The sequence below is a fragment of the Phlebotomus papatasi genome, chromosome 2 (genome assembly GCF_024763615.1).
Source record: "Phlebotomus papatasi isolate M1 chromosome 2, Ppap_2.1, whole genome shotgun sequence".
Classification (NCBI taxonomy): Eukaryota; Metazoa; Arthropoda; class Insecta; order Diptera; family Psychodidae; genus Phlebotomus; species Phlebotomus papatasi.
Genome location: NC_077223.1, coordinates 109060367 through 109086311, shown reverse-complemented (window position 1 = coordinate 109086311; position 25945 = coordinate 109060367). Strand labels below are relative to the sequence as shown.

At 32.9% G+C, this 25945-nt stretch overlaps 3 protein-coding genes across 3 annotated transcripts; 2 read left to right on the top strand and 1 right to left on the bottom strand.

Moving 5' to 3' along the window:
• Nucleotides 1-521: 521 nt before the first annotated feature.
• Nucleotides 522-6153, bottom strand: LOC129800779 (zinc finger protein 271-like). Its single transcript, XM_055845416.1, has 4 exons — nt 5765-6153; nt 5389-5699; nt 5161-5330; nt 522-1565 (listed from the first exon to the last, which is right to left on the bottom strand). The coding sequence occupies exons 1-4, from the start codon at nt 5858-5860 to the stop codon at nt 1411-1413; spliced, it is 732 nt and encodes a 243-aa protein (XP_055701391.1). The 5' UTR covers nt 5861-6153; the 3' UTR covers nt 522-1410.
• Nucleotides 6154-8736: 2583 nt separating this feature from the next.
• LOC129800784 (uncharacterized) lies at nt 8737-17179 on the top strand. The gene is made up of 2 exons (XM_055845422.1): nt 8737-9084; nt 16514-17179. The coding sequence occupies exons 1-2, from the start codon at nt 8990-8992 to the stop codon at nt 16878-16880; spliced, it is 462 nt and encodes a 153-aa protein (XP_055701397.1). The 5' UTR covers nt 8737-8989; the 3' UTR covers nt 16881-17179.
• A 3695-nt stretch (nt 17180-20874) lies between these two features.
• On the top strand, nt 20875-25079 carry LOC129800785 (galactose-binding lectin l-1-like). The gene is made up of 2 exons (XM_055845424.1): nt 20875-21249; nt 22553-25079. Exons 1-2 carry the CDS (start codon nt 21167-21169, stop codon nt 22926-22928), a joined length of 459 nt encoding a protein of 152 aa, XP_055701399.1. The 5' UTR covers nt 20875-21166; the 3' UTR covers nt 22929-25079.
• Nucleotides 25080-25945: the final 866 nt, after the last annotated feature.

Sequence of the window (25945 nt, the reverse complement as noted above, 5' to 3'; positions counted from 1 at the left end):
GTACTAGAATATACCGTTACAATTCAAAAAACCTCCGAGTGAAACCGGCGTAGAGCAATGATTTGAAGGGAATTTACTCAGGGAAAACTCATCAACTTTTTCCAGAGCTTTCGGCTCGTTCTCCAAGCCTTCAGCAGTGACTGGAGCAAAAATAAAAGAGCCATTATTCACTTACTCAAGAATTTCAAATGTTCTCTGAGATTTGTTCATTAATTGGATCAGGATGTTCACACGTTGATTGGATCAGCAACTGTGATAACTGCATTTTCATTGTGTCTTTGTAGCAAATTCAGACACGAAGCAAATGCAGTTAGCACGATTTCTAATCCAATCGACGAAATCTTGCAGGAGGCGTGGCTTAAATCATTTTTAGGTCCAGTTTACTCAAAAGGTCTAATACTTCCTTTCCACAAAATCTAAGTTTCAATAAAAAAAAAGATTACGCTCTTCTGAAGGGGTCCCTTGAAAGAATAAAAATTGGGACAGAAATCTTGGAGTGAGAAAAATATTCGATTATTTAAAAAAAAAATTAATAAATCCCTCTCTTTTTATTGGCTGATTAGAAATTGATATTTGATAACAAAGAGGCATGGGATTATTTTTGAAAAACAAAAAAATTATAAGTAAATTTAAAGAAAAAAAATAAATATTGTAAATTTTTGTCCAATTCCATGTCCACACGAAAGAAAAAGAAAAATAAATCACACGTCATTTTAGTGTAATAAAATAAAAGTTACACACTTTGAATGAGTAATTATCATATAATTAATTTATTGATGAAAATGGAATTCTTCACAAGATTTCCAAAAATTTATATAGTTAAAAAAGAGAAAAAAAAGAAAAAAATAATAAATCACGTCTCCTTTCAAAACACGAAAGCACGTCGTTTCTTTATTCAAAATTTCACCTTTTTGATCAAATCCAAGATGGCGGTCTAACGGACATTTGCATTGAAAATTCTTGATCCGCTGTCATTTTTTTTCACGACAAAACGTAAATTCTTGAAAAATAAAAATTGCCAAAAAAAGAATTTTTGTAATGAAGCATAACCAAATTTTTCCCTAAACAAAAATATTTCACCAAATTTTTCCTCCCAACAAGAAATTCACAATCTTTAAAAAAAACAAGGAACGATCTTTTTTTTTAATATGGAAAGGCGCAAGGTGAAAAGGTTAGATGATAAAAATACACGAAAAACTGTGCAAAAGAGCAAACATGAAAAAAAATGTATAACCGAAGAAGCAAAACAGAGAAACACTGAAAAGTAGATAAATGAGAGAGATTTTAAATGTTTAGTCAGAGAGATTTTAATACTTTTATTATTGAAAATACAAATTACTGTTGTAATTTCAATAAAAAGGAATAAATTTAAGAATTCAAACGGATTTATTCAACTTTCATTCGTATTTCTTAGGTGTTTTTTGCCTTTTTCGTGCGAACCCTCTTGACTGGTGTTTTCTTGATTTCTTCATCGCCACTTAGTACTATCAGTTCTTCCGTCTCCACTTCCACTATCACCTCATCGTCGTCTTTGGGAATTTCTACAACGTTGATGTACTTCGAGACTAGAAAAAAAAAACAGATAAGATGAAGGGCATTATAATATAGAACATTTCTCCGAAGGTTTTCTTTAGGGCGTGGCCTATTTTTTCGTGAGAAGCGTTCTCAAGGATCCTTCACAAATAACAGGTAAGGATAGTTTACTCAAAGAGAGTTACAATTTAAGTGATAAGTCTGAATCAGTTTATTGTAGTTGTGATTTTTAATATTTATTTTATATTATATTATTACTATATTATATTATATTATTATATTATATTATTATATTATATTATTAATTATATTATATATTTTTTCAAATATATTGTAAATACTATAAAAATCTTTTAATATTGCAAGATGACAACAAAACTAAGACAAATCATGCCAAATTTCAGCATATTTGCTCAATTTCATAATGATAATCAGGGTTGGGCGATTTTTTTACATTTTACATCATTTTTTACATAGTAAAAGAAGCCTTTAACATGTGCTACATTTTTAACATGTAAAGTTAAAATGTAAAAAATGTAAAATTGATTGATATTGATACCCACCAAATTATCAAGTTCGATTTTTTTTATTTTTTACTCAATCAAATATTTCGCTGTAATCAGTAAAATATAAAGCTTGTCGTCTAAAATGCATGATGTAATTTACTGGCAATACCAATTCAATTTTTACTACCCTCTTGAACCAATATACAGTGCCCGCTTTCTAATCCGGATCGCCGTAATCCGGACGAGTTCTCGACGGTTACATATAAAATAATTTTGAGGTTATGTATGCATGTCTGTTCTACCATGAAAATGAATTATCCTGTGATGTTTTTGCTTAATAAATGAAGTATAATAGCATAGAATTCTCTAATTGTCTTTTTAATCTTCTTTATAATTTTTATACTAATTCTACAAAAAAAAAACTTGTATTATATTTTCGAGACCGTTGAACACATTTAAAAAATCTATCCGGATTACGAAGCGGACATCTGTCATATTGTCTCCCAATCATCCCGATTACGAAGCGGGCACTGTAATAGTAACCATCTAATCTAAACAGTTAATAATTTTTGAACTTCTATATCTACGTGCTCAGGGAGTTTTCCAATTGTTCCGTGGTTTCTACTAATCATCAATATTGTAAAAATCATTGAAATTAAGATTTATTTCCTGCTCTCCTCATAACGATAATTTTTTTTGGGGATTTTGCTATATACCTTGTCCAAGAAGACATCACATTCCAAAAAACAATGTTCATGAAAAGGATCAGTGTCTCCTTGCTAACACTGATTTTGTGGTAATGAATGTTTCTGTGATAATATTCTAAAAATCATCGTGCTTTATTATTAAAATGAGACTAACCTATTAAACAAAAATTTACACAGAAATTAGGGTAAAGTGGTACAAGTTGGACAGTGGTACAAGTTGGACAATGGTATAATTTGGACAGCGCTTTTTGTCTTGATAAATTTAGTACTTCATTTTTATTTGTATATTTTTAATGCTTTAGTTTCATAATTTGGTTCCTTGTGCTTCAAAACAAATTTTGTACTATATTTATCAAGAAAAAAGCCATGTCCAACTTGTACCGGCGAATTGTCCAACTTATAACACTAATTCCAAATTATACACTTTACCCTACAATATTGTATCTATTTTTAATAAAATCTGTACAGAATCCGAGTAAAAACTATCTAAATTGCTTAAGATTTCGTTCGAAAGCTGTGAGGATTTTATATTCAATTTTAACCACTTTGTGCTGAAACTGTGCGCTCTTTATTTGTAATTTTAACCTTTTTGTGTTAAAGCTATGGTTGTATTACATACAAGTAAAATCATTTTAAGCTTAAGTTGTGAAGGATTTGAACATAATATTAATCAGTTTATGCTGAACCAACGCCGGTTCTGTGACAACCTGTTTTTTAACTTAAGCTGTGCGGGTTTTATGCAAAATTATGATCGCTTTTACTGAAGATTGATTTAAAAATATATTTTTTGACTTTGTTTTTTGCGTAATGTGTTTAACCCCTTTGTATTAAGAACATAAAATCCTTAATTTTTATTTAATAGTGTTTTGGAAAGCTCTCGTGAAATGCCACTTCCCCTTCTAACATCGCAAGTTCATAAAATTACAGCTAGGGGTGCTATTATTAAAAAGAAAAATTTTCAATTTTCTAAGTTAAATAACTCAAAAATTCCTTTGTGCATCGGGCTGAAATTTTAGTATGTTGTAGCCGCAGATTATACCTATCAAACCTATAACCTATAACCTAACTATATAACCTCTGACCCGAGCTATGAAGGATCAAAGTTCGAAAATTGATTGAAATGTTCTCGTCGAAGCGATATTTTTTGTTATTTTTTTTGCATTGTATAATATCTAGAGTAGGGTAAATGTCCTAATTCAAACAACAGTTAACTCTGATAAAAATCGCTTATAAAAATTTTGTAAAATCTCGTTCCCCATATAGAAAAGTAACGAGATGTTTGGCTACCCCTGTCGCCATAGGGATTTTTGTAAAACCTTTACATTTTCAACAAGATATCTTGTTGATACCGGATTCTGGACATTTTTTACTAATAATATACAAAATCTTGTAAAAGTTTTGTCAGTATTCTTTTTTTTTAACCAAAAAATGACGATTTTGTAGTCGGAGATGGTCTCCAAAGTCCTATTTAACCATTTCCTGCAGACAGCATGGCGGCGTACAATTGTTATATATAACAAAAAGGATGAAAATCGTGATTATTATATCCACCAAATTGATAAACTATTTGACAGAAAATATTCCAAGACCATTTTGAGAGAAAGGGATAAAAATGAAAGAGAAAACGATATATTTTGTAACGCCATCTATTGAGAAATTCCCATGAAAACCAGATTTTGAGAAAACTTTTACAAGAATTTTGTTAATTAATTTTGGTGGATTCGGTTTTAACAAGAAATCTTGTTGAAAATGAAAAGATTTTACGAGAATCCCTATGGCGACAGGGGTAGCCAAACATCTTGTTACTTTTCCATATAAATTGACTTATTTTACAAATTTTTTATGAGATTATTTACGAGATATTTTTTTCAGAAAACAATAAAGATTAGCACTTAAGTTAACTAAAGCCATGTTTTCATTGGAAAACATGGTCGATCGATAAAAAATTCGATGGTGAAAAGGTACACTTTTAATTTTTCTGAGAAATTAACAAATTAAAATTTGTGAATATGAATGGTTTTTTGCTTTATTTGGAGCAAAATTAACTAAATAATGAAACTGTGGTATAGAAAATATATAATTATAATAATTTAGTACTGTATTTATCATGAAAACAGTGACGTTTCCATTTGGAATAGCGAAAAATTTCCATTTGGAGCAGGTTTTGAATTAGCTTAATTTACCCTAATCGATATATATTGCTACTTGAAAGTTTAAGCCTCTGGAAATGACTCTAAATCACCCCAATACCCCCTATTTTTGTGAACAGGGAGTTGCAAGGAAGACTTTTGCAAAGTTTAAGCCCGATCGGGGGACATGAAATTTTGTGAGGATTACAGTAGCCGTGATTATTGAGAATCTTGAGAGAACTGAAATGTATATTGAATTAAAATGTAGTAAAATGATTGACTTACAGTGCTTTGAGCCGATCTTGGAGTGCACCACGAGGTGCTTCTGCATGTTGGAAAGCTGAGCGTATTTCTTATTACAAATATGACAAGTGTATGGCTTCTCCCCGGAATGAATCCTTTCGTGCTTCGTGAGGTTGGCCTGCTGCGCAAATGCCTTGTCGCAAGTAGAGCACCTGGAATCAACGGAAAATCAAAAACATTGCCGATGCACTGGGGAATTGCCCGACTGACCTGTAGGGCTTCTTGCCCGTGTGAAGCAGCATATGCTTCTGAGCATTTGCATTCTGGCTGAATTTCTTCTTGCAGATGTTACATTGATATGGCTTTTGGCCCGTGTGGACAGTCTGATGCCTCTGCAGATTGGCTGCCTGCGTGAAGCTCTTGTTGCAGCTGCTACAGACGTACGGTCGGTCATCCGAGTGCGTCTTCATGTGTTTCCAGAAGCCTCCCTGAGTGGTAAAGGACTTGAGACATTCGTCACAAAAGTACGTCATCATATGGACCTTCTGATGCTCCTCAACTTCTTCAGGGGTAGCAAAGCGCTGCAAAGACAAACAGAGAAATTAGATCTTCTGGACTTCAGCTTCCGGAAGCATCAGCCACAGACCTTTCTGCATTGTGGGCACTTTATCTTGTCCAATCCCAGGGCAGTTACAATAATGTCTTCCATCTCGTAATTCGCGACTGAATTGGTCGTGTTCATCTTTTGTTTTTGAGAAAAATTCTAGTGCCAGATGCCAGCAAAATTCTAGCACTTTAGCGAAAGAAAAAAACAAACTTTGCTCGCCAAGAAAAAAGCACTTATTAAGTATGGTTAGATGCAATTTCTATAGAATATGCTACCTAATGTAGTAGTTTATCTATTATTCTATCGTTTAAGTTTGCCAAGTGGAGACAAATAGCAAAAAAAATGAGAAAATTTAGCAGATTTTTTCACTGGCAAAAACCTACGAAAACACCTTGCTGAGAAAACTGCTAGAAAACTTGACAGCAGTGTCAACAAGTTCGACACATGCAGACGAAGGGGCGACAAATTGCATAATTTTAGTCATTTTGAGCCGGAAAAATCCATTTTCTCACTATTAATGGTGAAGTAATCTATTTAAATTCCCCAACATTAACCACGAGTTGAGGAAATTCAGAAATGCATGGAATTTTCTCAATAAAAAGGATAAGAAAAACGCAAGATGTACAGTGACTGACATAAGATTAGAACCATTTTGATTTCTCTTATGATTCTTTATGGGAAGGTTGTGAAGTGTCAGTGAAGAATTCAAATTTGCCAATTAGGTTGACCAAATTTTCTGTCCTATTTTTCCCAAGATTTTCCCAAGATACCTTTAGAAGTAGGAAAACGGGAAAACCCCTCCGAAGCGTCGTAGGCACGCCTCTGGTAAGTTGCCTGAAATTTGAAGCCACTTTCTCATTTTCTATTTACAGTAGACTCTCGCTAATTCGTGAGAGCGGGACCAAAATGTCATACGGATTTTGAAAGTGATACCCTCGGTGATACCCAATAAATTGTTTGAAATCCAACGATTTTTTGTTTACATTGAAAATTTATGGAGTGAATCCTGACCTGACTGAATCCGACAGTCTCTCTAAAGATGCGTACTGTCCAAAAAAGTTACAGTGAGTAAGAATTACAGTAGATAGAGCACATTTGCTTAACTCTTTCCGGACCGCAGCATATGCTGCAAGCCAATTTCACAATTTTTTAATCAAAAATATCTGCGTTCAGGAATTAATAGAGGCCCTACAATAAATATCTTACATTTGGACATCCTTATAGTTTGTAATCATCCAAAAGAATTGAATTTTTCTCAGTTCTGAATAATTAAAAAAAACTGTTTTTCACTGAATATTTATATGCGCTTTGGGTACTCAGAGTCCCAAAAGAGACGAAAGAGTTAACAAAAAAAAAACCCAAAACGGGAACAATGTGTCATCAAAATTTTGAAAATTCAACTATCTTACGGATTTTTTTATGTCACCCGGAAAAAGAGTCCACGGATAAGTGAGAGTCTACTGTAAATTTATACACTCGACTCTTCGTTATCTGGCTGACTGGGGGACAAAATGACATTTAGATTTTTTGAATGATCAACGGTTTTTCTATTTTGTGCTGTGTGAATTTATGTTCTGTTGAATCAGCATTTGTCGTAACTTCATTTTTGTGATTTTTAGATATACAGTAGAGTCCCGCTATAGGCCATCGCTCTATAGTCCACAATTTATCGACCGTTGATTTCAAATCACTGAGGTTATGTTTTTTAGTACGCAACATGCAGATGCAATGTTGCCATAATTATTTTAATATTTTTGGCAAACTTTATTGAGTAGTTGTGATAATTGTGATCCATAAGAGAGCGAGGACAAGTACCACAATCGCAAAGAAAGTGGAAGCCGTCGACCAATTTCAATACTAAAAGTCGTTGATAATTTTAAAAAATTACATGGACTATAGTGCGACCCAAGTGTCAAATCTGGAACCAAATATGGACTATAGCGAGACTCTACATCCATATCTGTAATCTATCTAATTTTGTTTATTAAGCTCACTTGAGAAAAATAGTCTTTTATAACTCCAATAAAAAAAATATTTTAAATAAAAATTATCGTAACTAGATTGAATTTGTTAATATTTATCAGCATTTTTCGTAACTTCCATTTTTGGTGAAGTTACGATAAATTTCCATACAAAATTTTCTCTAATCAGCATTTCTCGTAAATTCCACAATAATATGCATTCGATTTTCAACATTTATCGTAACTTCCTTAGCTCAGAAAAACGACTTGAAATTGGAAGCGATATTATAACACATCTCAATAAAAAAGGAAGTGTTTTTTTGGCTCTTGAGAAAGCTTAATGTGTCTGCAATAGCATCGTGTTGAAAGAAATGTGTTTTAAAGTTTTATGTGTAAAATATTATGAGGAATCTGTTTACAAGCAGGAACTGGGTGTCTTTTTTAGCACTTCCTGGACATCCCACAAGATTCTGGTCAATAATTCTTCTTGTTTTAGTGATCAACATTGTAAAGGAGTCATTTGACACGCAAAAATAATTCACAAAATCGATATTATTGGCTTTTGGAAAATTTGTCCAAGTTTATCTCCTTTTCGTTCTTTTGGGGACGAGAGTTCCCATGAGTTTTCCAATTTCCCAGAGGCGGAGAAAATTCTTTCTCTACAAAAGTATCATATTTGACCACTAAGACTTACAATAATGTGAGTTTTACTGAAATTCGTTCGCTGGATGGTTGTGGTCCGGAAAGAGTTAAAAGTTGTCAAAAGGAAGTTACAACAAATGCTGATTTAACTGACGAAATTTCTCTAGGTCTGGTGTGCAGAAGCAAGAAGATTTGCAGGTTTTCTTTATAGTTTTCTACGCATCAAATTGATTTTTACTGACAATTTAGATTTTTGTACTGACTAAAAATATTTATTTTCAACAACAAATTTATTAGATTTAGGATTTGAAATTACTTTAAAAAAAAAAATTCTTTACGAAAATTATGCAATTTTTTGCAACTGAGTCTATTATTGTTGTGGCGACTGTAGGAGAAGTTTAGCAGAATGTACAGGTAATTGAGCATTGGAGTCCGGGAGTCTTCGTTGAATCTTCGCTGGTGGTTTCTTCAGTTGTCCGCCGACCGGCTGAGTGAAAACAGTGCCTTGGGAGTCCCTTTGTGACTTTGTTTTCAATCCCAGGGATGTTTTTGTCAGTGGCTGAGGAATACCTTGACATGCGCCTGTGAATGCGCTTCCGGAAGGCCATCAGAGCCCCCCATCCAGCCCAGCCCAGCACACATCCAGAGAGGGAGTCCGGAGATGACAGAGAGACCCTTCTGTGCCGTCCTTCCGCAACAGCTGAAATTCAACGACGAAATTGTGCTCAAAGGGAAGATCAAAGACAACGCCAGCGTGTAAGTCTCTTCTATTTCTGTGTGATTGTCTCACGGGATGACTCATCCCTGGCCCCATTTTGGAGATATTCCATGTATCTCATTTTGGCGGGCTTTTTTTTTGCCGCCAAAAAAATCCGTCCCTGGAATTTTCAAGCTTCTTTTTCTTTCACTCCTCTTCAATTTAACGATTTTCCACCACAACATAATCGTTACCTTGCGTGCCTCTTTTCACCCACTTTCCCATGGCTCTTGGAAAATCTCCCAAGGCAGGTCAAGTCTTCCGGGATGTTGTACAAATGTTTTGTAAATGGCCCAAAAGCCTAATCGATCCATTTATCTTGATTGATTCAATTTAAATCCCATGAGAATCTCACAGACATTCAGAAAGAGTTTGTTCAGCAAAGTGAATAATTGTTGGGTATCATAAAAAAAAGTGTTAATGTTTTACTGGGAATTATCCGCAGTCGATCGGATTAGGGATTCATGCTGAGTCGAGGAGAGATCTCTCTCGCATTCGTCTCGTGAAAATGAAAGTGTTTGAGATGCGTGCAAAGTGTGTAGAGAAATTGGAGGAATTGTTGAGATGAAAATTCTATAAATATTTCTTTAATGAGCGTAAATTGATTCGTTTTATTTGACTGTGGAATAGAAAAGGCCAAATAGCTCGAATTCAAGTTTACAGAAATAGTTTTTGAGCAAAAGTTTTCATATTTTAATTTTTTTTTATGACCTTAAGGTCCGATTTTTCATTAAATTGCAACACGAATTGAGTATTTTTTGTGTTTGGAAAAACAAAATTAGATGACGAATGATTTTCTGGATTCATATTATTGACAGCCTTATATTTATTTAGTTTAGTCGTTTGCACGCAAAACTGGCATTATTAGCTCAGAAATTCTTTAAAAAAATATGCAAAAGAAGAGCTAAACATATTTTTTTTATGATTAATAAAATTTTCGAAATAGAGCAAAGTTAATAGGCCATTTTAAATTTATTACATTTTTTAGAGTTCCTAAAAAAAATTAAAGAAAATATTTGTAAATTAGGGTAAATTAAGCTAATTCAAAACCTGCTCTAAATGGAAATTTTTCTCTATTCCAAATGGAAACGTCATTGTTTTCATGATAAATACAGTACTAAATTATTATATTTACATATTTTCTATACCACAGTTTCATTACTTAGTTAATTTTGCTCCAAATAAAGCGAAAAACCATTCATATTTACAAATTTTAATTTCTTAATTTCGCAGAAAAATTAAAAGTGTACCTTCTCACTGTCGAATTTTTCATCGATCGACCATGTTTTCCAATGAAAAACACAATAAGGTGACTGTTGTTTATTCGTTTTGTTTAACATTTATGTCTTATTTCTAGCTAATTTTTGGTAAATTAAGTGCTAATCCTTTGTCTCCAATTAGAAACTTTCCCTTGTCTCCATTTGGATTAATTTGTTTCCAATAGAAGCATTTTACGTTCGCGTATTTTTCTTGTATTTAAGAAGTTTTTAAATTATATCTAAAGAATTTTCACTAAACAGTAACATTCTAGGAGAGTCCAGGAGCAAATTTATGTAATTCTCTTTAGAAAATTATGAACTTAATGTGTTGAATCTTCTGTCAAAGTTAAAGCGTCTGGAAATGGTTTTGAATTAGGACATTTACCCTAATTATTCAATACTCATTCTTTTTAGCAAAATTTTATTGTTTAAAATTCGAGCATTAGAATCTAATGGCTTTTCCTGGATCAGGAAAATTTCATGAAAACAAAATTCACATCCTTTTCTTTGTCACACGCTTTGCATAGTCTAACTTTTTTTTGCAATCCAAATTCGATTGAGCTAAATTGAATTTGTTGTGATGTTTAACAGAAGAAGAAGAGTGCAAAAGCATGGGATACTCATATACAAAACATGTAAAAAAGGAAAAAGATTCGAATTTCGACTTTATGAAATTTTCCTGATCTAAAAGATGTGCCGGAGTCATAATGGACAAAATAGTGGTTCTGTGATAGGAAAGATTCATAAGTTTCATCAATTAAATTTTAATAAATAAATAATTTCAAGGCCTCAATTGCTAGATTCAATCAAGGAATATGAGAGGAAGTCCTTAACCCTTTAAGGATAAGTGGGACACCGGTGTCCCAAAAACAAAAACATTTTTTTTACTAGTCCAAAAAATTTGTTTTCATTTTTGGGACACCGGCATCCCATTCGTCCTTAAAAGGTTAAAACAGTTACGAGGCCAGGTTTCAATTTTCTCCAGGAGCCTCAGAACGATCCTCCTGGAGGCTCAAATAGACTCAAGCTAATCTTCAAGAGGGCACTCAATGGGTCAAGTGGTAGAGCACTCGCTCTATGATGCAAGTGTCCCGGATTCGAATCCCCTTTAGGTCGCCAGGAATTTTTCTGGCGTTAAAGGTGTTCGGATTGCATCCAGTGAGCTTCACTGCACTTGATTCCACGGGGATGGGACTGACAACTTCATCCCGTGCAAGAAAAAATAATAATGAATGTCTAGAAATCCCCTTGCGGGAAGGTCTTGTTCCTTTATGGAATGTTGTGCCACCATTATTATTATTATTATTATTATTATTATTATTATTAATCTTCAAGACTAGTTAGTCTGTGAAATTTGACTGTAAAGGATTTATTATTATTATTATTTTAATGCTGCGGCAAATTGCCATATTCATATAAAGATCAGCAACATTAGAAGACTACAATTCAATAACAATTCTAACTATACCTGTGTAGAAAAAAAAACTTAAATGTCTAAATAGAATAAAGAGTTTTACGTAATAATTAAATAAAAAAAGAGAAAATAAAGAGAAAGAAAACAAAATTTTATGTAAAGGATTTGGTTGAAGAAATTTATGCGAAAAACCTCTAATCCCTGATCCTTAACTGTCAGAATCGAATGTCCGATAGCCTTAACATAAAATTGAAGAAGAAGAAGAAGATTAAAAGCCAAATTTTGCCGGATAAACATTCTCGAGGATTATCCTGACTCTATTTGAGGCTTAAAGATCTAATCTTTACTCACTCTAATTCATTATGAATTATTTTTTAGTATATCACTGTGCTCATTCAAGCTCTTTAGAGTACGATTTTGAGAAGAAAATTTTAAGAATATTTTAGAAAGAATTTTATATATAAAAGTGTCTACACAATGGCAGCGATTTTTGTTAAAAATTGCATTTTTGACAGAATTTTGACGTTTTCACCTACAATAGTACAGGCGAATTCCTTCAAAAAAAAAAAAAATTTTTTTTGACGAAAATTGCTTATAATGTGTAGAGGCCTTAAAACGGAACGCAACATATTTTTAATATGTTTTACAGACGTGTATTTACAAATAATCAATAATATGTATTTTTTGGGTGAAGTATCGGCAAGTGACACCTCAAAGAACACGCTTTCAATTGGAAAGAATAACTTTTCACATTCGCAAAGAATGTTGCAAACAAGCCTTGCACATTACTTTGAGGAAATAGCGATTTTAAAGATCTCAAATAAAATAAAAGAAGATATATTGTGGGTGTGGATTGTAGATGTTTTCTCATAAATTGATTTGCAAACAAAAAAGAGATGGCAAAGCGGCCCATCGATCCCAGTTTTGCGGAGTGCTCGAACTCACGTGATAGAGCTCACTGTGAATTAGTTCTTCGCATGATCTTTTGGTACTTACTGATCTACTAGAGATCAAATTGATTTCTTAAATAAATTGATAATAAATGAAAATCATAAAATCGGTACTTAACCGATTCATTACCGATGAAGACCGATGCAGTCGGGTTCGAAATCTCAATACCTTTCCAAAAAAATCAAATTTAATCAAATCGGTTGAAAAATAGGCCCTCAAAAGTGGTTGACCTTTACCCTTCAATATTTCAAAATGGCGAATTTTTCGGTCATAGGTGTTTGGGTGAAAAGTTCGCCTGGACTACCTCTAACGGTGTTATCACACTTGCACATTAAAATTTTAATGTGATTCACATTAATTGTCGCTTGTGAGCGTCCAAATATGTTATTTGTGTCTTTGAGTCACTTGATATTTGGGGTTTTACTATTTATTGATAAAGAAGTGGACTTGGCCTGCAAAAATAAGTTTAAATTTACCTAAAGCATAAATATTTTTCACATTAAAAAATTAAAGAGAAAATCGCATTAATTTTTCTCATTAACTCTATAAATCAATTTATATCAAATTTTGCGGGCCAAGTCTACCTTTTTATCAACAAATAGATCAAATTTTGAATATAAAATAATTCAAACACACAAATTACACATTTGGACTCTCACCAGCGACAATTAATGTGAATCATATTAAAATTTTAATGTGCAAGTGTGACAACACAGTAAAACATATTCGAAAATCATTGAAAAATCTGGGCCAATTTTAAGTAAAACCGAAAAAAAATGGTTTAGACTGGGATAGAGGGGGTGGGGTGGGGAAGAGGGAAAACGTGTAGATATTTTAAATAAATGATTTTTTTGTAATGAATTAACGCAAGGAATTTAAATTCAATGACCGTTAAGACAGGTATTTGATAAAGGTTCCACGTGTCCCCTAATAGATAATGTTTTGTTTTTCCTTCAAAAAATTATCTATTAATCTGTAAGGAATTAATTATTGGTTTATCAAAATGTTGCCTATAGTTTTTCTACTTCAGTGTCTGAATGAGTTAATACGTTTCCTCAACGGCAAACGAGAAATTAAAAAAAAAAACTTCTTGAGTTGTAGGGGAATCTCAGGCAGCTTACACATGTATCAAGGGGCAGAAAATATGGTCGAAAGTGGTGTACATTGAAGATATTTTTGTATAAATATGAAAGTGTCAACTATGTACTTATTATTTGCTTATGGTGAATCTGGTGAATAGATTAACAATCCCCATATCTCCATTTAATAGGGGACACCGGGGCAGTTCGCCGGAAAATGAGAATTTTCCTTTGACACTTTTTTGTTAAAAAACAAGCCAAATATATTTTAAAAAAAATCTTAAGAACGGTGAATTATGAGAGTACAGTAGACTCTCGGTGATTCGGCTCTTTTAAGATCAGGCTACTTTTTAATTCGGGCGGCAGTTAAATTCGAAAAAAGTTTGTTGAAATTTTTCAAGTTTAATTACGATTATCAAATGAAGCAAATATGCTCAAATTTGCCATGTTTTGTCTTAGTTTTGATGTGACTTTGCATTATTGAGGGATTTCCTTGAAATTTACCATAAATATGAGTATATAAACTCAATATGTGTATGCAAATGAATAAAAAATCGTTGCATTTCAAAAAGTTTGTCGCCCTAATTTCTCTCTAATTCGGGTGACCACTCAGACCCAGCATTAAGTCCTTCGCGATTATGCACCTGACGGAATTATGCACATACAATTATGCAAGTTTGCCTAGTATTGGGAGTAAATTTATGAAATTATTTTTGAAATACGACTGAATGTATACTATATTGCGACGCAGAAGATTTGAAAACATTTTGCTACTTTTGGAGAATAAAACTTTAATTTCTTTTATTAAAGTTTTTTTTTTAAATATTCTAATCATTTATTGAAGAACTCTGGCCAAAAAGTACTGTTTGTTAATGCATTTCTATTAAACAGTTGAATTTTTTGAAACTCCGCACGAAATTCATTCTACGGCCGATTTATTCAAAAGAAAGCCCGTACGGGTATGCAAATTTTCTCGATGCGTAATGCCATTTCGCGCGTTTTTTTCGGTCCCGAAAATGTGCATAATCTCGGGATTGAGTGTACACATTCTGAAACATTAAAAAAAATCCTTTAGGGTAAATTAAGCTAATTCAAAACCTGCTCCAAATGGAAATTTTTCGCTACTCCAAATAGAAACGTCATTGTTTTCATGATAAATACACAGCGAACAGACTGGGCTTTTCTACATGGTCATTGCTTTTTTACGCCTTCATTGCTTTTTTACACGTGAAAAAGATACTCAAAAAATTGCGGCACCAAACCAACTTTTGCATCAATTTGATGTCCCTTCTCTGAGACAATATTCTTCAAAAAGAAAATGATGTATTAGTAAAATTTGCCAAATCTAAACACCTCGAATAAAGAGCAAAGAGCAATTGACCGGTCATTTGCTTTTTACTCTTTGCTCAAGGTACTTATAGTTGGAAAATTTTACTAATATATCATTTTCTTTTTAAAGAATATTGTCTCATAATGCGTAAAAAATATCAAATTAGTGCAAAAATTGGTTTGGTGTCGTAATTTTTTGATTATTTTTTTCACGTGTAAAAAAGCAATGAAGGCGTAAAAAAGCAATAACCATGTAGAAAAGCCCAGTCTGTTCGCTGTGATACAGTACTAAATTATTATATTTATATATTTTATATACCTCAGTTTCATTATTCAGTTAATTTTGCTCCAAATAAAGCAAAAATCCATTCATATTCACAAATTTTAAATTTTAAATTTCTCAAAAAAATTAAAAGTGTACCTGTTCACCATCGAATTTTTCATCAATCGACCATGTTTTCCAATGAAAAACACAATGAGGTGACTTTTGTTTATTTGTTTTGTTTAATATTTCTGTCAATTTCTGGATAATTTTAGTTAAATTAAGTGCTAATCTTTATTGTTAACGGTACGTGAAGTTTTCAAATGAAATAATTACCTATTTCGTGAACAAAAAGGGTTTTTCTGAAGTGTCTGCAAATGCTTCAATAAGAAACCCCGGAAATATGATTTTTTATTAAAGATTTTCTTATTGTTTTAGATGGTGAAGGAGGAAAGACCATGAATAAGAACAAATCCTGCACTCAAGATCAACTCAGCAAATTTTGGAAGCCTGTCGTCGTGGTTTCACTTACACTGTTTGTCTCCAATTAGAAACTTTCCCTTGTCTCCATTTAGATCAATATGTTTCCAATAGAAGCATTTTACACTCGCATATTTTTCTTGTATTTAAGAAGTTTTCAAATTATATCTAAAGAATTTTTATTAAACAGTAACATTCTAGAAGAGTCAAGGAGCATATTTATGTAATTCTCTTCCGAAAAAATATGAACTTAATGTGTTGAATCTTCTGTCAAAGTTAAAGCGTCTGGATATGGTTTTGAATTAGGACATTTACCCTACTTGTTTTTTTTTAATTAATATGTAAAAAACGTCTCTCAACAATTTTCTAAATGCGCCTCTGTAAATAACTTAATTTCCGTGACGAATGTGATTTGTAAGCTATCAATTATGCGTTGTGAATAAGAAAAGTAGAAGGAATAATTATTGTGGGTGGAAAGTGTACACCATTCTCGGTGATTTAGCACCCCTTGGGTCAGTTTCGCATTTCTGGGTGAATTGTGAAAAATTAATGGTTTTTCCTCGGTTTCCTTCTCCGTGTCCACTAAAAATAAATCGAATGAATGACGGAGAAATTCTTAGAAATTCAATTGCTTTCTCTCTTTTTTGGGGGCAGTTTCTCCGTGAATTTTTGCCTGGAATCCAGCCCAACGCCTTCTTACATTGCCTACCACTTCAAGACTCTGTTCAGGGTGGATCGGGAAGTGGGAGTGATCCACAATCACAAGAACAATTCATGGGGTGAGGAAATTGTGGAGTCAAATACGTGGATTGATGGACCTGGTGAGGAATTCATCCTGACCTTCTTGTTCACCAATCGGGACATAACTGTCTACACGGACGACGACAACCGGTGCTTCCAGTACAAATACGACCATCAGCTGGACATTGGAGACATCAGGACTGTCCAGATCTGGGATGATCTGGAGTATATCAGGGAGGTGATCTTCCGGTATAAGCACCCAAGTGAAAATAGTATCTGAAAAGAGCCTCCTCTCTGTCGCTCCCTGAAAGCCCGCCGCTCGAAGCAGAGAAAAAAAATTCCATGGAAAACACATTAAATGTTCGTCGAAGGCAATTTCACTATTAAGTTGCTCTCCAGTTGGTGTTGCTCTTTCTCGCTCCTTCTCTCTTCTCAATTCTTTTTCCCGGGAAGCAATCACCGGAGCCCCCGCACACAACAAACACACACACCTTGGATGTTAATGTACGTTCGCCAATTTGAATTTTTAATTTGTTTTTATAGAGAATTACATAGCGTAGTAAAATGGTTAAGAATTTACTCTCCACTTCTTTTCATTCTCACCGAATTCACTCCACTTTGACTCATTCATGTGTTTTTTTCCTCGTTCGGATGAATTGGTCGGATTTTCTTTTAACAGTGACGAGCATAGGAATAGGATCACTTGCGGAAAATGCTTTTCCAACTAGAGGAAGTTGAAAATAAAACCAATTGCAATGAGATAAAATTTGTGATAAGAGCCGCATTGTTTGTAAGAAAAGATGCATAGTACGAGTAATACGGGAAGTATTGATAACATATCAATTTGGAAGATACATTAACCCATTCCTTACCATGGTATTATACACCATACGCAAATTGAGTGATTTTAGATGATTTATTCCTGGGCAATAGATATTCAGATTTCTGTCGGGAATGGATTTTTAGTTACTTTAGTCCTTCATTTACTTGGAAAAAATAGCCAGACAGAAATGGAAATACATTTTGTTGTTCTTTTCTCACTTCGCGTGAAGTCATGCAAAAATTTTGCTCAAAATGGAGGACGGAAAATTCGACATTCTGTCGAATTTGTTAAAAATGACCTTCATCCTCTTTCCTGATTTGAATTCTGGTTGCCAATTGGTTTTCTTGGATAGTTACTCTATCTAAATCAATAGAGTTTGTAATGAATTAATGAACAGAATTTAAATTCAGTGACCGTTAAGACGCGTGTTTGAGGGCGGCTCCCCGCGCCCCCATAATGGATAATTCTTTTTCCTTTTCAAAAAATTGATCTATTAATCTGCAGGAAAAACTAATCCCAAAATATGAATATTCTATCTCAAGTATTTCTGGTACATTGACTGAATGGGTTAAGGAATGCTGAGGCTTAAGTTTACAAAAGGTAAAGCACCTTGAATTTTGTCCTAAAATTCTTCATCGTCTTTAATGATGCATTTTTGATGATGAAGCCGATCCTCAATTAGAACGCTCGGAGCAAAAAAGGCCTATGGTACATGCATTTCCTTATCAAAAGGGACAGATAATCCTAACAGGCTTATGCCCTACACTGAGAGAAATCCGAAAAAGTTAAAATAACATTCCAGAAATGTTAATTTTACACTGCAGTATTGATCCAAAATCATTGTTCATAGGTGTAAATAGGTGTATTTAGGTTTACACCTATTTACACCGATTTTTAGATGTATTGGGGGTTAAAGTTACCCCTAAAAAGGTGTAAAATTAACATTAAAAAATGTTGATATATTTTTACACATACACTGAGAAAAAAAGAGGGTGCGATTAACATTTTTTCCTCATAAATTTAACACTTTTTAGGTGCAAAAATATATCAACATTTTTTAATGTTAATTTTACACCTTTTTAAGGGTAAAATTAACATGAAAAAGGGTAACTTTAACTTCTAATACACCTAAAAGGGGTAATATTTACACCGATTTCGGATCAATTATGCAGGGTAAAATTAACATTTTCGGAATGTTATTTTAACTTTTTCGGATTTCTCTCAGTGAGTGTAGACACACTTGCGACTTAAGCCGAGAGACGACTTAATGGAAAATGATGGAAATGTAGTTTAACCATTATTTCTAATATACGCTAAGCCATCTCTCAGCTAATTCTCAGGTCTTAGGCCCTTATGTAGGTGAAATTCTTAACGTGAGCTAACTCGGAATGTACGCAAATTCGATTTAGAGCTGAATTTGGGGAACGGCCATACAGTTATCTTGAATCAAATTCGTGAAATTACAGTGCCCGCTTTGTAATCCGGATGATTGGGAGACAATATGACAGATGTCCGCTTCGTAATCCGGATGATTTTTTTGAATTTGTTCAACGTCTCGCAAATATAATACAATTTTTTTTGTTGAATGAGAATAAAAGTTTTAAAAAAGATTAAAAAATACATAATTAGAGAATTCTATGCTATTATACTTAATTTATTAAACAAAAACATCACAGGATAATTCATTTTCATTGCTGAACACACATGCATACATGACCTCAAAATTATTTTAAATGTAACTGTCGATAACTCGTCCGGATTACGGCGATCCGGATTAGAGAGCGGGCATTGTATACATTTTTTTTATTTAAACCAAAATATCAAGGATTTGGATGGAGTGACAGAAAAGTGATATATGGTTGAAATGTAGACTAGAATGTTTTCTATTTTCTATAATTTTGTCGAAGAACTTGATGTTATTGGTTGCTCAGGAGCCGAGATAAATAAGGTTATTTGTTTTTGAACATATTTTCTGACTCTAGCGCCCCTAGTGTCCATATGACGAACTTCAATTATCTCAGAGAATTGTTGAATTTTGTGAAACCTTTCATTTTAACCTCACTTTAAATGAAATAGTTGAATAAAAGCGATCATATCAGTACAGTACCTGTGTACTTTCTCAATGTCACTATTGGAAAAACTTAATTTTTTACACTAAAACGGTAAAATCGGTAATTTATTGTCACGTGATTGAAAATTACCACTATTATAGTTGGAAAATTTTCAACAATGTTGTTTAATTTGAAAATGTGTAAAATTTTAACACTATAATAGTGTGAAATCGGATAAATTAATTATTTAATTGCGATCTAAAATTTCTCACTATTATAAACATAAAAGATTTTCAACAATATTTTGTAATTTAAAACTGTTGAAAAATTCTAAAAATTACCTCTATTATAGTATGATTATAGTTTTTCACATTATTATAGTGTGAAAAAATACACAACTTTATGGTATTTTTTGTCACATGATCATAAATTGACACTATTATAGTTTGATTTGATCACAATATTTCACACTATTATAGCAGGGGCCCATCAAGCCTAATAAAAAGTGAAGCTATTTTTCACTTTTCCTTGTAAAAATTTTGCAGCTATTGTACCGCGACTCAAACAAATTTGCTTGTAATTCTTGTATTATTTTGGCGAACATTATTAAATATGCATTTTCAGATAGCTTTTAATGCAGGATTTCGAAATATATCATACTGATAACTCAATTCTCTTTAGGAAAAAACTTGCCAATAGTCTTCAGTGTTTCTAGGCAAAAATGTATGGAAAAATGAAATGTCGAGAGGCCCCTGATTATAGTGTGAAGCCTTGTATATTTCAACCAATGTTGTTGAATTTTTAAACGAAAGTTGTTGAATTTTTAGAAAAAAGTTGTGTAAAATTTGTTGAATTTATTCGTGATCAGGAAATGGCGAAACACATTTTGATCAAGTTTGAGCCCGATCGGAGGACATGAAATTTTGATAGGATTATAGTAGGTGAGATTGTTACACTGAGAAAAAAAAGAGGGTGCGATTAACTTTTTTTCCTGATAACTTTAATACTTTTTAGGTATAAAAATATATCAACATTTTTTAATGTTAATTTTACACCTTTTTAAGTGTAAAATTAATATGAAAAAGGGTACCTTTAACCCCTAATACACCTAAAAAGAGGTAATATTTACACCGATTTCGGATCAATACTGCAGGGTAAAATTAAGATTTCGGGAATGTTATTTTAACTTTTTCGGATTTCTCTCAATGTAAGAATCTCACCTATTAATCTTGTGTCTACAATTATTCAATCTTTTGTTTGCGGTTTTTCAAAACATAGACTTTGATGCAGGTTTATTTGAATAAGGACAGAATGTGAGCAAATATTGTTAGCATTCTGCTTCTCGTCACTGTTGTACTTCTCTGTATTCCTTCGCTTTTCTTTATTCAACATTCTTCACTTACAAATTGCCGCGAAATTGTGTCAGTGGGCAATTTGCGTTCCATTTTACATTTCCCCATTTCCCGGACACGAAAACCACCCTCCCAGGATTTCTGACTGCTGGACATTCGTCCTGCGTTCGCAGACCTCCGTCGTCCGTCAGAGGTATTTGGCGCGAACGGAAGGTGAGTTATCAAAAGGGGTTTATCTTATCGTGTTACGATACTGGACAATATAGTTGATATCAGAGAGACAGCGTGAGTTTCTCCGATTGATAAAGTGTCTCAGTTTCTCGTGAAAATTCTGAGGAAAATGTTGACTCTAACTGTTCCTAAGACTATTTCCATCAACGATGAAATTGTCATCGAAGGAAGCACTCCAGCTTCGGCAAAGAAGTAAGTCAAGGAATATTAAAAGTGTGCTAAAAAAAAATCCATTAAAAGGTGCTTCATCAAAATACTCATAATTGCGGCATTTGAAATACCAACATTGTTATTACGTTTCATATTCGAGAACTGATATAATTTTCAGATAAAAGTGTCGTGAAAAATTGTGGAGTTTTTCTTCAGTTAAGTATAGACTCATGCTAAAAAAAGATCGTGTTATCAGACAAAGAATTATGGTCAAGTAGCATTTTGATATAGCAATTAATTTTTTTGATGGGAACAAGGGGTAACTCATTTTGGGGTCTTCGACTCAATCTGGCCAGGAAAATATGGGGAATCCATAGAAAACGTATACATTAAGGATCCCAGGAAAACCTGGGATAAACCTGTTCCTCCCAGGGAACCCAAAATAAACCCTGAGAACGCATACAATTTTTTTCAGGGAACTCACAGGGAACCTGGAGGTCCATACATTTTTTTCTGAGAACTCATTGGGATTCCGCAAGATACCCTGAGAATCCATACATTTTTTAGGGAACCTGGGGAAACCATAAGAAATCCAGAGAGTTCATACAGTCCATACATTTTTACAGGGAATTCACGGGGAACTCATATAGCATTTTTCAGGGAACCTCCACTGAGAGAAATCCGAAAAAGTCAAAATAACATTCCGGAAATGTTAATTTTACCCTGCATTGTTGATCCGAAATCGGTGTAAATATTACCCTTTTTAGGTGTATTGGGGGTTAAAATTACCCTTTTTTCATGTTGATTTTATCCTCAAATATCAGCAGTATTTATCCAAAATCGGTGTAAATATCACCCTTTTTAGGTGAATTGGGGGTTAAATTTACCCTTTTTCATATTAATTTTACCCTTAAAAAGGTGTAAAATTAACATTAAAAAATGTTGATATATTTTTACATCTAAAGTGTTAAAGTTATGAAGAAAAAATGTTAATCGCACCCTCTTTTTCTTCCCAGTGTTGAAGATCTTTGGGTAAAGGCTTAACAATTTTCAAATTCTTTTGCTGGAAAATAGGCCTTCGAATTCAAATTTACTGCACTTTTTTACTTGATTTTTTTCTTAAGAGGTATACTTCGGTCGAGATAATAAATCTTCACGATTTATTAGCTGAAATCTGTTATATTATGTGGAAAACTATTATAAAGAATTATCCAAGGTCATTTCGGGAATTATAAAACATATAGAACAATTAAAAATAAGTCACGATTCACACAAAATCTAATAAAAGAATAGAAAAAAAAACTTACCTCACGATGTCCATAAACTTCCCTGGAATGTTCCGTAGATTCTCCGTGAATTTCGTGATCGACGACAACAACATTCCTCTACATATGCGGACGGAATTCGGCACCAGCAGCTCCCAAGATCGCCTCATTCTCAATCACAAATCAAATGGAAGTTGGCAGCAGGAATTCACTGACTTTGTCTCCTGGACACGCCCTTCGCAACGGTTCCAGGTCTCTTTTTTGTTTGGTCGTGAGAGCATCATCATCTACGAGAATGACAGTTTCCTGGCCAGCTTCACCCACAAGCTCGACATCTCCAAAACTCACACAATCCAGCTCTGGGATGATGTCTCTCAGCTCGATCGTTTGAGCTTCAAGTACACCTCCAGGGTCAGCAGATCCGCCAGCTGTCCGACTCAGGAGCAAAAGGCTTGAAGTGAAAAACTTCAAGGCGAAAATTTGAAAGATTTTCCCCATTAATTGTACATACTTTATATATTTGATTTGATTTCTAATAGACTTTTCGTGGGGTGTACAAAGTTGATAAGCCGTCCGGAAAGAGAGAACCGAGTCCTTCTTCCTGGACGATTTATCTGGGCAATCTCTTCACTGTCTCAATTGGGCAGAGAAAAAATCTTCGGAGATTTCGGAAAGAAAAGAATCGCGTTTGAGGGAATTTATGGAGAAAGTTTTAGAAATCAAGATTTTATAATCTTGACTGAAAATTGAAAAATTAACGGAAATTTCACGAAAATTTCTGCAAATGCAAATAAATTACCAAATTTTCCACTTAGATAGCAATATTTCATAAGTTTCCCGGAAATTTTCCAATATTTCATGAAAATTTTCATATAAGCGTAGCCTAATATTTATAAGAATGATAATTGTGAAAAATTGCACTTATTTCGTTTACTAAACTAAGAAAAATTTAAAATTGCAAAACCTAATATCATTTGTAATAATAATTATCCAAGGTTGCCTTCATTCTTTCTCACATGGGCAATTTTGCATTCCATGAAAAAACCTTCACATAGATTTATAGTAAAATTCAGAAACGTATTTTTTGTATGAAAATTACCCAAAAGTTTCCTTCGTTACACTATCATGTTATAACTTTACGACGTAAAACTTTCGCAGTTTCAAGGTAGTTGTTCAAAATTTCATGAAAATTTCCAAAATTGCGAAGCCTAATTTCAATTAGAATGAAGAATTATTCGAAGTTTAATTCGTTTCTTTATCATTTCTACAATTTTTCACAAGCCAGAAAAAGTTTCGCATATTTTCAGGGTAGTTTTCTAAAATTTCATGAAAAATTCTAAAAATATGAAACTTAATTTCTATTTGAATAATAAACTAACCGAAGTTCCTTGCGCTTCTTTCTTATTTGTTCAATTTTTCAAAGCACAGAAAATGTTTCGCATAGTTTCAAGGTAATTTTCCAAAATTTCATAAAAATTCCCCAAATGTCGAAACCTAATTTGTATTTGAATAACAGATTAGCCGAAGTTCCCTTCGTTCCTTTGTTATTCCGGCAATTTTTCACAAGGTAGAAAAACTTTTGAATAGTTTCAGGGTAATTTCCCAAAATTTCATGAAAATTGCCAAAATTTCGAAAGCTAATTTCCGTTCGAATAACAAATTATCCTGTATTCCCTTAGTTTCTTCGTCATTTTTGCAATTTTTACCAAGACAGAAACAGTTAAAGCATAGTTTCAAGGTAATTTCCCAAAATTTCATGAAAATTTCCAAAATTGCGAATTTTATTTTTCATTCGAATGATAAATTAATCGAAATTCGCCTCGTTTCTCCATAATTCCTGCAATTTTTCAGAAAACAGAAAAAGATCGTATAGTTTCAAGGTAATTTTCTAAAATTTCATGAAAATTTCCAAAATTTCAAAACCTAATTTCTTGTTTAAATGCGATTTTTGAGTCAATAGCATTTATTTACTGTTGATAATATCACTGGATTGGCAATTTCTTACTCACGATTCAAGATTTTATATTAATTTACAAAATTTCAAGAAAAATTCCCAAAATTTCAGAAAAAATGGAAAATTTCAGAAAAATTGGAAATTTTTTTAAAAGTTTCATATAAACACAATTTCATGCAAAAATAAGAGATTGCGTGATAAATTTGAGGCTGATGAGAAAATTGAAAGCAGCTTTTGTTTGTAGCAAAAATAGAACTCAGGAATTTGAAACGTCAATAAACTTTCTCCTCCCCCATTCAGAAAAGATCATTTTCTCTCCCAATCTCCGGAATGCAAATCAATAGTCCATGAGTGACAATTATACATTATACAGTAGTAAATTCACAAAATAAAATATGGCTAGAGACATGATGATATTTAGCTTAAATCTTAAACACTAAATTTTGCTCTCCTAAATCTACACTTTTTTTCCTTTTAAACATTATCTTTGTGTTTTGTTTTACTTGCATTAATTTAATTTACACTAAAATTATCATTTTTTTTGTTTCTTTTGTAAAATCTCTGTATAGTTATCATTTTGAGATTTCTTGTCATTTTTTTTAATGCAAATATCATGTATGATCAATAAATATTTTGTTTCTTCCTAAAAGTAATTCTTAAAATCTGCAGTTTTCTTTTTAAATCTTCTATTGAAGTTCCTTCATGTTCATATACTTACAGTTTATAATGCAAAAGATGCTTTTTTTCAGAGAGAAAATTAAAAGGATATATTAACACTTTGGTACGCGAAATAGTTTAATTTCATTTCTTCCTCCTCGTACTTCAATGCTGATTTGTCTCAAAAGTTTCTAAATTTTTTTTTTTAACCAAAAAACTGAAAGGAATTTTGGAATTGAAATAGAGGTAAGCAGTGAAATAGCCGCCAATAAACAAGGTAAGAATAAATTAAAAACTTGATTTTTGCTTAAAAAACTTTTGTAATCAAAGGTTAGGAATACTTAGAGATGTGAGGTTATGTGAAGTCCAACCTAAAAATGCTCAGAGTTTACTGTCAAATTTTACAGGAAAAACTTCAAAATATCCGGCGTACGATTATTTGTTTTAAATTAGGAAATTATAACCGACATAACCTCAAATCTATATTTCTTAACATTATCACCGGAAAGTAGTTTTTATAAAAAAATCGCAACTTTAAACTTAAATTGAGCAAGATTTTAGCATTTTTGAGCAAACTATTTTGTTTAGCAAAAGCATTTTTTTTAAGGTTATCTTGCCACGCTGAAAAACGTCTTTAACCTCAAATTTATTTAAAGTTATTTCTAAAGGGTATTTTGCAATAAAACGTCCAAAAAGCTGTTCGAAACTCAAATGGAACCTCTTTTTGAGGGAATTCTCAAGAAAGTGCTGTTGTAAAATGACGCCGATGAATCTTTTTGTAACTGACATAACCTCAAAAGATATATTTCTTAACATTGTCACCGTTAAAAAATTGTTAAAAAATTACGCAACTTTAAACTAA